The 12,815-nt window shown below is 49.4% G+C and overlaps 1 protein-coding gene across 11 annotated transcripts in view; it reads left to right on the forward strand.

Annotated features, from left to right (window-relative positions):
* Positions 1-12,815, forward strand: part of LOC311082754 (uncharacterized protein) — an 81,841-nt gene that overhangs the window by 62,337 nt on the left and 6,689 nt on the right. For 7 of the 11 annotated variants that reach the window (XM_084113824.1, XM_084113832.1, XM_084113833.1 and 4 more), the window contains 5 exons: positions 5,651-5,741; positions 5,966-6,136; positions 6,520-6,675; positions 12,138-12,293; positions 12,616-12,771. In XM_084113824.1, the coding sequence (XP_083969950.1) occupies positions 5,651-5,741; positions 5,966-6,136; positions 6,520-6,675; positions 12,138-12,293; positions 12,616-12,771 (730 nt within the window). The remainder of the gene's footprint in view (positions 1-5,650; positions 5,742-5,965; positions 6,137-6,519; positions 6,676-12,137; positions 12,294-12,615; positions 12,772-12,815) is intronic. The other 4 variants (XM_084113829.1, XM_084113830.1, XM_084113831.1 and 1 more) reach the window with 4 other exon arrangements.

Below are 12,815 nucleotides of genomic sequence, written 5' to 3' on the forward strand. Positions count from 1 at the left end.
GGCGGGAACTTCCAGGTTATAAAACCTCACGAATGTCGATGGGGAGGCCCAGCCCGTCGCCATACAAATATCGTGGATAGAAATTCCACTGGACCATGCCCACGAAGAGGCCATGCTTCTAGTAGAGTGGGCTCTGATACCCAGAGGGCACTGCAGGTGTTTGGAGGCATAAGCTGCTGCAATCGCGTCCACTATCCACCTGGACAGACTCTGTTTCGAGGCGGCGAGACCCTTGGTGCATCCGTCATCCGTCTGGCTCCTCTGAGGAAGCGGATAATAAGCTCGTTCCTTCCTAATGTCTGGCCGCGCGTCGTCTCAGCGAACGCTGCAATAGGCACATACACTTTGAGCGTGGAAGGGGACCTGCCCTTGTCCAACAGCTCTTGTAGGAAGGAGAGCACCCGTGGGACCCCACATGCACGTGGATCTAAGCTCTTAGTAGCGCACCATTTAGAAAACACCGACCACTTAGACGCGTAGAGCCGTCTCGTGGAGGGGGCTCTAGACTGCGTGATCGTGTTCACGACCCATTCTGGCAGGTCAACGGGTATCCGTTGATTACCCATGCATGCAGAGACCATCGTTCTGGATGGGGATGCCAGATCGATCCACCGGCTTGAGAGAGGAGATCCTTTCTCACGGGGATCGGCCATGGGGATGAGTGCGACAGCCTCACCAGCTCTGGGTACCAGGTTTGGTTCTCCCAACGCGGGGCTATAAGAAGCACTGGGTGGTGCGTTTCCCTGATCCTCGCAATGACCTGTGGTAACAGGGAGATCGGGGGAAAAGCGTACAGTGGGAGGCTGGGCCATGTCTGGGACAGCGCATCCTCGCTTTTCGAGAAAAATTTCAGGCCGTGAGCGTTGTCTCTTGACGCAAATAGATCGACCTCCGCTCTGCCGAATAGGCGCCAGAGAAACTGGACTGATCGGGGGAAAAGCATACAGCGGGAGGCTGGGCCATGTCTGGGACAGCGCATCCTCGCTTTTCGAGAAAAATTTCGGGCAGTGAGCGTTGTCTCTTGACGCAAAGAGATCGACCTCCGCTCTGCCGAATAGGCGCCAGAGAAACTGGACTGTCTGGGGGTGCAGGGACCATTCTCCCGGGGGAATGATGTCTCTGGACAGTCTGTCTGGACCGACATTCAGGTGGCCCGGCACGTGCGCGGCTCTCAGCGAGCGCAACGAGCGGTGAGCCCACACGAGAAGGCGTTCTGTCAGCTTGCACAGGTTTCTGGATCTGACGCCGCCCTGTCGGTTCACATAGGATACCACTGACATGTTGTCCGAGCGGACTAGCACATGGTGATCCTGTATAAATGGGAGGAAGCGTTTATGTTTATGTGGAGGCATTTCTCCTGGTCTGACCACAGGCCAAAGACCGGTTTGCCCTCGAAAAGAGCGCCCCAACCTGAGGTGGAAGCGTCCGTCGAGATAACTTTGCGGTGCAAGATGGCTCCCATTGTCACTCCTCGCTGGTACCAGTCGGCCGCTAACCAGGGCTTCAGTGCTGAAACGCAGCTCTGAGTCACTCTGATTCGAATGCCGCCGGAAGCCCAGGCTCTGTGAGGCACTCGGGCATTCAGCCAGCGTTGTAGCGGGCGCATACGTAACAGACCCAGCTGAAGCACTGCTGCAGCTGAAGCCATACAACCCAGCATCCTCTGAAATGTCTTGAGAGGTGCGGTGCTGCCCGGCTGGAAAGACGCGGCCAGGCGTCGAATGCAGCGCGCGCTCTGCGTCGACAGGCGGGCCGTCATTGCCACAGTGTCCAGATCCAAACCCAGAAAAGAGGTTGATTGACTGGGCACTAATGAGCTCTTAGTCCAGTTGACCGTGAGCCCCAGGCTGTCCAGGTGGCTTAGAAGCACTGTTCTGTGGGCGATGAGTTCAGCCTCTGACTGCGCTAGAATTAGCCAATCGTCCAAGTAGTTCAGAATTCGCATTCCCCAACAGCCGTGTCCATGCACTTCGTAAATGTACGGGGTGCCAGCGACAGGCCGAAAGGCAGGACGGTGTACTGATATACCTGACCGTCGAAGGCGAATCTCAAGAATGGCCTGTGACGGGGTATTATCTGGATCTGAAAGTACGCGTCTTTTAGATCGAGAGATATAAACCAGTCCCTCGGGCGAATTTGCGCGAGAATTTGCCTGGTTGTGAGCATTTTGAACGGTCTTCTCATAAGAGTTTTGTTCAAACGTCTCAGATCCAAAATTGGTCTGAGAGCTCCATCCTTCTTGGGAACGAGGAAGTAACGGCTGTAAAAGCCCGACTCGCTCATAGAAGGGGAAAACCGGTTCTATAGCCCCTTTGCACAGAAGTGTAGCTATTTCTGCTCGAAGTAGATGTGCTACTTCCCCATTCACTCTGGTCTCGGTACGCGCTTGAAAGCGCGGAGGGCGGCGAGCGAACTGCAGAGTATAGCCCTGTTTTACTGTGCTTAGCACCCATTCTGACGCGCCTGGAATAGCTTCCCACGCTTTCGCGTGTGCAGCCAGGGGCAGAATGGCCTCCGAGCTCTGATTGCCGCGCGTCGCGGGCTTGAGAGCTCGAAACTGCGCCCGCGCTCTTGGTGCTTAGATACGGCGGCTCGCATGCAGCGATAGCTGGCCGTTTTACACACAGTATCCCAGTGGCTTTGGACGGGGAACATACAGTGTGAGGTGCGACGCGCGAGGGCGGCGTCGGGGCGAAATGTTTGTTAGTATGTGTGAGCGCTCGAGGGCGGGCACGGGACTTACATTTAAAACATGACCGGTCGTGAGAGGCCGTGTGACAGAGCGGGCAGTGAGTAGGTGTGGGCACGGGGAGGTGGACACGTGACCTACTTTTAACACTCGAGCGGCTTCTGCCTGCTTTATGAGAGTGGGCTCTGTGAGAGACACGGGATTTATAGTGCTTGTGTGCAGGGGTGAACACGGAAACGTGGGCACATTCACTGCATTTGAAACACATACAGCGTGAGCCGTGCAACCAGACATTATGCTCATTTGAGATTTCTCTGGGTCGCCGTGAGAACGGTGGTTGCGCGCAGGCGAGCGGGTAGATATACCGGCTCGTTGGCTGCGAGGTAAACATCTGCAGTAGCCATGGCAATGGGGACTGACAGAGCGTGAAGCTTTGACGGTGGTCCAACCGCAGCGGGACTTAACCGTCTTTTCTTCCCTCGTGTATAGAGGCTCAATAATAATCGAGCACCATGAGTAGGAGGGGTGCGAGAGGCGGGTTCACTTTCTGTATGTAAGAAAAGCTGGCCGCGAGCTCGGAGAAGCGAACAGCATAAATTTTATCTGTTGCAAGAGCCGGGATTGAACACGGGTCTCTGGTGCGAGAGCCTATAATTCTGCCACTGTACCACAGGGGAGAACACAATAGCTTTCGGTTAGCGCGAGCATATAAGTGAGCGACCTCAAGTTTGTTTGCAGGCGTGCGTGTAATAAAAACAGGCTCGTTTACTGCAATAGTAATATTTCCAGCCGCCTGAACTTAAGAGCGGACTGAGAAATGTGTGAGAATTGGCGGTTTGTCCGGCCACAGCGGGACGAAAACACTCTCTCTCCTCTTTTCGCCGGTGAGTGAGGCGCGCGCTGAACGTTGCTCGTGACCGTCCGCTCTGTCATCCCTTGTGAACGGCGCAATCTGCGCGGCCCAACAAGGGGGAGAGCGGGTTCGCTTTCTGTAAATAAGAAAAGCTTGCCGCGAGTTTGGAGAAGCGAACAGCATACATTTTTATCTGCCGCGAGAGCCGGGATCGAACCCGGATCCCTGGCGCAAAAGCCTAAGATTCTGCCACTGAGCCACAGGGGAGAATACATTAGCTTTCGGTTAGAGCGAGCATATAAGAGCGTCATGTCTTGCGACGGCGTTTGCTTGCAGGCGTGCGTGTATTTATAACAGGCTCGTATACTGCAATATGAACAATTCCAGTCGCCTGAACTCAAGAGGGGACTGAGAAATGTGTGAGGAATGGAGGTAGGTCCGGCCAGGGCGGGACGAAAACACTCTGTTCTCCTTTCGCCGGTGAGTGACGCGCGAGGACGGAGTAGCTTTCTTGTAACGTAAAGAGAGCTCCAGGACCGTCCGCTTCTGCCATCCCTTGTGAGCGGCGCAGTAGCGCGGCTCGAACAAAGGGAGAGGAAGCTCGCTCCGAGACCGTCCACTTCTGCCATCCCTTGTGAGCGGCGCAGTAGCGCGGCTCGAACAGAGGGAGTGTATCTATCTCATTCGCCTCATCCCCTGACGCGGCGGCGGCGCGGGCGAGAGCCGGCGGTTGAACGGCCGGGAGGGGGGGCGGAGAGGGCGAGAGAGAAGCTCGAGGGAGAAGTTCCGGCGAGCTCCTCAGTCACATCAGTGTCCGGAGGTCTCTGCGAGCGGCGCTTCTTCTTGCGCGGCCCGGCAGGGACAGGCGGAACGACAGCTTGGTCGAAAACTTCAAGTCGAGCCCGCAGGGTCGACATTGAAAGTTCTTCGCACTCGGGGCAGCTGCCCGTAGAGTGCGGTGGCGGCGTGCTCGCGGCCCAGGCAGAGAGCGCAGATGAGGTGGCGGTCTCCGTTGCTGAGCGGGGCGCGGCACAAGCCGCAGGAAAAAACGAGGCATTTTTAGAAAAACGCCTCGTGCTCTTTTAGAATGAGAGAAAGTATGTGTCGCAGTAGGCGAACACACACAGCAGTAAAAGGATATGTCGCCGGATAGCGTAGCAGGCACGGATGGCTGAAGGCGGCGAAGGCGGCCGGCTTCTTCAGGCGCTGTCCTAGGCTTGCTGGTCGCTGGTTTCAACGGCGGCGGCTCTCAAGATCCAGCGATGCGAAGAGCTTCGCTGAAGACAAGAAAAACAGATATTCAGCCTGTGAGCCTTCGTTATATACACTCTGGCCACACCCATCTTGACGGTTAGAAGGGTGTGGAGGGCGCGAAGCGCCCTCATTGGAGGCCACGTTTCACGAGGCTCACTGATAGGCTTAAGCAGTTGCCGCCGAGCAGCCAATGAGCACGCTTATACAGCCTGCCTTGGTCTGCCGGCTGCCGCACTGCGTTGACAATGAATACAAAATTAAGGATAATTTTTTGGCTTCAGATCTCGAAGAAAGAAGACTTTCCCGTAGCGTAAGCAACTTACGCAATACGAGAGAACCTCTCGTAAGAGAACCTGCGGTTCAGCCGCGCGTGACAAACGCTGCCAGTGTGAAAGCAAAACGCGCGTGTCCTGCTCCTGCTCACCATACGCACTGCTCCTGCGCTGCTTATGCTCTGCTAACGCGTGCAGTGTGAAACCGGCGTAACTCTGTGCCACCGCATAACTATAGATGTGTTAAAAAATAATGAGAATATATATACATATATATCCGAGTCCTGATCGGGAGGTAACGTCCGATTCCGATCGAGTCTGAAAACACGTGATCGGGCCCGATTTCCGATCACGTGATCGGATCGGGACATCCCTAAGGTATTGCCCCTTTGACACGCTGTTGCACCCCTGAATGTAACATCATTGCACTTTTTTTTCTGAGAGTGTTGGATCATCAAACCAAGTGGAATGTGATTTCTCACTTGTATAGTTGTTAGATTATATTCTTACTATATTCAACAATACTTGTATCATCAACCTAAACGGTCAAATGAGTATTTCACAGTTTATATTTCATAAAAGGTTGTTGGACAATGTTCTTCTCTTCAACGGAGCGACAGAGAATGGACTGATAAGGAGAGAATAAAAATGGCAAATTCTGCTTTATTGGCAGGTAAGATCTGTTTGGACTAATATCATATTTTTTTGTCAATGATCATGACAGACACAAGGAACTCATTAGACTCCATCTGAAAAACAATAACAAAGCTTAAAGTAGTTTGAAAACAGGACACTTGATTTATTTATTCAATACAGAATAAATCAAATGTGGTTATCTTGTATATGAACGTATATTAAACATGCTTGATTTTTTTTAATCGTGAATTGTGTGTATAGTTTTCGGTAATCTAGAAAAAAGAGATGCACAGAAAAAAGATCCTCAGAATATTAATGCTGCAGAGCTGCAGACAGAGAAAAAGCCACAGACTGAGGAGAACGACATGCAACAGGAGGATTTGAGCAAACAGATGAGTGACAACATGAAACCCCCAGTGAAAACAATGACAGGTATGGAAACCAGTAAATCAGAGAAACAGGAAACCAAACCAGAAAAAAAAAAAATATATATATATATATATATATATATATATATATATATATATTATATATATATATATTTTATATATATATATATAAAAGACAAATTCTGCTTTATTGGCAGGTGAGATCTGTTAGGACTCATTTCATATTTTTTTGTCAATGATCATGACAGACACAAGGAATCATTAGACTCCATCTGAAAAACAATAGCAAGCTTAAAGTAGTTTGAAAACAGGACATTTGATTCATTTATTCAATACAGAATAAATCAAATGTGGTTATCTTGTTTATTAAAGATATAATATGCTTGATTTTTTTTATCGGGAATTGTGCGGTTTTCTTTAATCTAGAAAAAAGAGATGCACAGAAAAAAGATCATCAGAATATTAATGCTGCAGAGCTGCAGACAGAGAAAAAGCCACAGACTGAGGAGAACGACATGCAACAGGAGGATTTGAGCAAACAGATGAGTGACAACATGAAACCCCCAGTGAAAACAATGACAGGTATGGAAACCAGTAAATCAGAGAAACAGGAAACCAAAACAGAAAATAAAATAAAAGAGAATAAAAAGGGCAAATTCTGTTTATTGGCAGGTAAGATCTGTTAGGACTCATTTCATATTTTTTGTCAATGATCATGACAGACACAAGGAACTCATTAGACTCCATCTGAAAAACAATAACAAAGCTTAAAGTAGTTTGAAAACAGGACACTTGATTTATTTATTCAATACAGAATAAATCAAATGTGGTTATCTTGTATATGAACGTTTATTAAAGATATAATATGCTTGATTTTTTTTAATCGTGAATTGTGTTTATAGTTCCCTTTGTAAAGGGAACTCCCGCTGCATCGATACTCGATACTTTGGGGAATGCCTTCGGCATGAAGCGTCTGAAGTCAACTATGGAACTATTCCAATCTTGATTGGTGCAACGTCACCCGTGACGTCGCATGTGACGGTGATCCGGAAGCTATAAAACGGTCACAGGAACCAGGAAATGTTAGCTTCTGGTCTTCAGCAAGCGCTCTATGTCATCTTGTCTGTTCTATTTGGTGTTGTTTGTCCCGTGAAAAGAGTATTATTTATGGCGAATAAAGAGAAGCTATTCAGGCAGTGTGCGTCCCCTTGCCCACGTTATTTAAGCGAGGGTGACACACACTCGCTTTGTGTAGTTTGTCTGGGAGTGGAGCATGCACGGGCGGGGCTCGAGGGCGCTGTCTGTGCAAACTGTTTTCAATGAAAAAGCTCCGCTCCCGTTAGAGCTTGTTCGATCAATTAGATCAGGCTTGCGTTTCCAGTGCATTAGGTCCCGCGGCTGTTGAGGCAGCGCGCCGCTTGTATGCATGGGATTCGCACGTGGGGCTGGCATATAATACTGAGACGGTTGTGACCCTTTCTCAGCGTTTATCAACCAGCCCCACTTGTCTCGCGCACGGTTCGGAAGCCCGCGCTGCGGCTTCTTCCGACCGTGTTAAAGACACAGCGTTTGATTTATTTGGCTCCGAGGAGTTAGATATTATCTATCAACACTGAATCACGTGGATATGGGGATTCGCCACCCCATATTCCCGTTAGTGAGGAGTTGCTGGAGGTTGTAATCAGGGCAGTGGTTAAATTATATGTTAAATGGCCATATAATAAGCAGGAAGCGACTAAGAAAAATAAAATGAATGAGCGCTTCCTGCAGACCCAGTCACAATCTTCGTGTCAGAGCCTTCCCTTTTTCACTGATCTCCATACTGAGGTATCAAGATCGTGGAAAAATCCATTATTTTCCCCGCATGTATATATTTACTCATCCATTTGGGAATCTAATGAAAATGGTTATGAGGTGATGGCTCGGGTTGAGGAATATTTTGCGAAATATTTTCTCCCCGACATTGCGTCACCCCTGATAGCTCAGACACTTCCCTCCAAATCTCGTACATCGAATTTGTTAGGGAAAGCATATATGACGGTGGGTCGAGCCGGTGCATGCCCACACATGATGGGGTTATTACAGGCATACCTGGCTGACCTCCTCAAGCAGGTGGATGATAACTGGGAGGTCTCACTCAATGGATATTACTGAATTTCGTAGAGTAGCTGACTTATCTCTCCGTATTATTAAAGAGACGGCCCGTGCTATTGGCCGTTCTATGGCAGCACTAGTCGTCTCAGAGAGACATTTATGGCTTAATCGCTTGGGGATCGGGGAGAAAGACAGGGCTTTCCTTCTCGATGCCCCCCTTTCGCCTTCTGGCCTCTTTGGCGACGCGGCAAGAACCGTTGTCGAGAGGCTTCAGGAGGCAGAGCGACAATCAGCTATCCCCAGTTGTCAGTCCAGGTCTCATGGGGTTGCTGCCAGGGGGCAGCCTCATGGGACAGCCGCCAGCTCCTGATTTTTTGAGAAGGTTTCCTCTCGTGCCCCCCCTTATAAGGCTTGGGGCCAGAAGAAACATTCTCGCACGAAGCCCTCCATACCGAGGACAGGTCTGAGGACTGTCTCTCGGGTTAAGATGGCTTCAACTAAGAGGTCTTGTCGTAACACGCAGACCCTTATGGGCGTTCCCCCAGGAGAGCGAGTACAGGAGTCTCGCCCCCTTATGCAGCCCTTAGGAAATCGATGTTCGCTTCACGCCGCCGATGGCGCTTTGGGACACATCGGCTTCCAGCGAACACAAATCGCAGTATCTGCCCGAAGACGTTGCGGCCCTGTCGAGTTCGCCGCCTCTCAGGAGGTCTGTAGAGAGCATATTTCGGTTAGTTCCTGCCAGTTAGCTGCTTCAGGTCACCGAAGCCATTTGGAAATTTATAGCCGAGGCCAGTCTCGAGGGACTGGTCCCCATAATGGCATATTTAGACACCCCGAGGGGTCTTCAAAATATAGCCTAGGGGGTCCTGCTTACAGTGGAGCTAATATACAAATATTATCTACTAAGGGTGGTTCACATGTCGGCCAGCCCCGGGCAGGGTCGGTTTTTGGAACAGGAAGTCTAGTCCCTCTTAACACAGGAAACCTCAAAGTGGGCTTTTCCTTGGTTACGGGAGCCCGGGTTCTACAGCTGGCACTTCATAGTTCCTATGAGGGGGGGAGTTAGGCCTTATTTTGGATCTCATGGTACTGGATCAACCTCCGAGGGGGTTCAGGTTCAAGTTACCGACTGTCAGTCAGACCAGCTCCGAGGACTGGTCTGTCTTGATAGATCCACAAGCTCCTTAACTCCTCTTTCCCTTCTAACCCCATCACAGGAAGTTTCCGAGATCGGCTTTTGGGGGGAAAAGCACATCAGTTCTGGACTCTTCCAGTCGGCCTAGCCTTATCCCCTCGCACCTTCACTAAATGTATGGACACGGCCCTTGCTCCATTGAGACTTCAGGGGGTCCGCATCTTATAGAGGACTGGCTCATTTTGGCTCAGTCGAAAAGAACTAGCAATTCAACATCGAGATGTTGTTTTGCGTCATCTGAGGTGCGTGGGGTTGAGACTCAATGTGAAGAAAAGTTCCTTAACTCCTCTTCAGAGGATTACGTTCCTGGGAGTAGAGTGGGACTCAGTCACGATGCGGGCACAATTGTCTCCTGCTCGTATAAATACTATCTTAAACACAATGAAGAGTATTAGGTTTGGCCAGGCTATCACTGTCAAACACTTTCAAAGAGCTTTGGGTCTTATGGCTGCAGTTTCCACGGTAGTACCCTTTGGTCTGCTCCATATGAGGGCCTTGCAGTGGTGGCTCAGGAACAAGGGATTTTCTCCTCTAGGAAAACCCTTTTCGTACGATCAGAGTTACGCGCAGATGCCTTCGTTCTCTTGTCGTAGGGAAGAAACCATGGTTCCTGTCTCAGTGCCCGGTTTTGGGAGCACCATGTGAGAGAAAAACTCTGACCACGGATGCGTCCCTCACGGGCTGGGGTGCGGTTATGGAGGGCCGTTACACCCAAGGTACTTGGAAAGACCATCATCTCACATTGCATATTAATCGCTTGGAGATGTTGGCCGTATTTTTTGCCTTGAGGCACTTCCTTGTAGACCTCAGAGGCCATCATGTTCTGGTTAGGACAGACAATATGTCGGTGGTCTCTTATATCAACCGCCAAGGAGGTTTGAGATCTCGCCCTCTTTGTAGACTGGCGCATCAAATTCTTCTTTGGTCCCAGGACAAATTTCTCTCTGTCAGATCTATTTATATTCCTGGGGTTGAAAATATGGGAGCAGACATCCTGTCGAGGCAGGGGCTGAGGCCCGGGGAATGGCGGCTCCACCCTGAAGTGGTTGAGCTTATATGGAGAGAGTTTGGCCGGGCGGAGGTTGACCTGTTCGCTTCTCATGAGAACTCTCATTGCCCGCTCTGGTACTCTCTCTCACATCCAGCTCCTTTGGGCTTGGATGTCATGGTACAGATGTGGCTGAGGTCACATCTGTACGCTTTTCCCCCGATTGCTCTGCTCCCGGGGGTTCTAGAAATGGTCAGGAGGTACGGAGTGAGACTACTCCTTGTAGCTCCGTACTGGCGGGCCCGAATTTGGTTTTCGGACCTTATTAGTCTCTTGGAGAGTCCTCCATGGAAAATTCCTATTAGGAGAGGTCTTCTGTCTCAGGCTGATGGTACATTATTTCATCCCCGACCAGAGTTATGGAGACTATGGGTCTGGCCCCTGAGGGGGTCCCACCCATAATTAGGTTGCCCTTTCCACCGAGGTGGTCAGGACATCCATACTAGAACCCCACTCTACTAGGAACTAAACAATTAAGTTAGGGAGGGCATTGAACCCAGTTTATTACTGCCCACTGGCTTCAGTACTGGTGTTCCATCCCGCTCTCTAACGGGATCTCCTGTTCATGCTTAGGGCCTCTGTGGCGGCCTCAGTGCCCTCCGCAAGCCTCTAAGGGTGTTCTCGAAAGGACGTTCCCACGGAAACTCCATGTTCCTGTAGATTGGAGGATGAATCCTTTTCATCTAGCCTATTGGCATCAGGCTGATGGGTTATCCCTGGCACCCATCATGTCCTGTGGGTGAGGTATACGAATATATATTTGAGATATATAAGTATATATAGGAGAATCTATTGAGTCTGCTTCCTGCTCGTCTTACTCCCTGGAAGAGTGGTGGTGCTGCCCCCTCTTACTTGCTAGCGTGGGAGCCACTCAACGTTATTTTTGCCCGGTACTGAAGTACCTGTAGGCAATGTTAAGATTCTTCGGGTATTCCATCCTCCATCGCATGTGTCGGATGGTCAAGGTCGTAGCCTTTGAGGTTCCTACATTAGGCCTCAGGCTGAGAAGTCAGTCCATCTAGTTATGCATCAAGGGTTAGGAGCTATTCCCTTTATTAAGAGCACAGTTGGTTATCTAAAACCACTCATATCTGAAGTACAAGGTGCGCTTTTGCCTTCACCTCTCATCTAATATTTTCTACTGTCTGGGGCTCCCATCCATGAGGTCAGTTGAGCCTCCGGCTCCAGACCTCCCCTTCTTGCACCAAATCTTATGACAAGCTAGTTTGGATCTGCCCTCTACTCATTTTATCGTCCGTGAGTGTACCAGATGCTTTATACCAGGGCGTTTTTTCTCTCAGTGTGGCGGCGTGGGTATTCGTTCCCCAAAGTATCGAGTATCGATGCAGCGGGAGTTCCCTTTACGAAAGGGAACGTCTCGGGTTACTAATGTAACCCTCGTTCCCTGAGTAGGGAACGAGACGCTGCATCCCTCGGCCACACTTTTCGCGCCCCTGAGAACGACTTGCTTTGACCAATTAGAAGCTAACATTTCCTGGTTCCTGTGACCGTTTTATAGCTTCCGGATCACCGTCACATGCGACGTCACGGGTGACGTTGCACCAATCAAGATTGGAATAGTTCCATAGTTGACTTCAGACGCTTCATGCCGAAGGCATTCCCCAAAGTATCGAGTATCGATGCAGCGTCCTACTCAGGGAACGAGGGTTACATTAGTAACCCGAGACGTTTTCTTTAATCTAGAAAAAAGAGATGCACAGAAAAAAGATCCTCAGAATATTAATGCTGCAGAGCTGCAGACAGAGAAAAAGCCACAGACTGAGGAGAACGACATGCAACAGGAGGATTTGAGCAAACAGAAGAGTGACAACATGAAACCCCCAGTGAAAACAATGACAGGTATGGAAACCAGTAAATCAGAGAAACAGGAAACCAAACCAGAAAATAAAATAAAAGAGAATAAAAATGGCAAATTCTGCTTTATTGGCAGATAAGATCTGTTTGGACTAATATCATATTTTTTTGTCAATGATCATGACAGACACAAGGAACTCATTAGACTCCATCTGGAAAACAATAACAAAGCTTAAAGTAGTTTGAAAACAGGACATTTGTTTCATTTATTCAATACAGAATAAATCAAATGTGGTTATCTTGTTTATTAAAGATATAATATGCTTGATTTTTTTTATCGGGAATTGTGCGGTTTTCTTTAATCTAGAAAAAAGAGATGCACAGAAAAAAGATCATCAGAATATTAATGCTGCAGAGCTGCAGACAGAGAAAAAGCCACAGACTGAGGAGAACGACATGCAACAGGAGGATTTGAACAAACAGATGAGTGACAACATGAAACCCCCAGTGAAAACAACGACAGGTATGGAAACCAGTAAATCAGAGAAACAGGAAACCAAACCAGAA

The sequence above is a fragment of the Abramis brama genome (genome assembly GCF_963993115.1).
Source record: "Abramis brama genome assembly, chromosome: 5".
Taxonomy (NCBI): Eukaryota; Metazoa; Chordata; class Actinopteri; order Cypriniformes; family Leuciscidae; genus Abramis; species Abramis brama.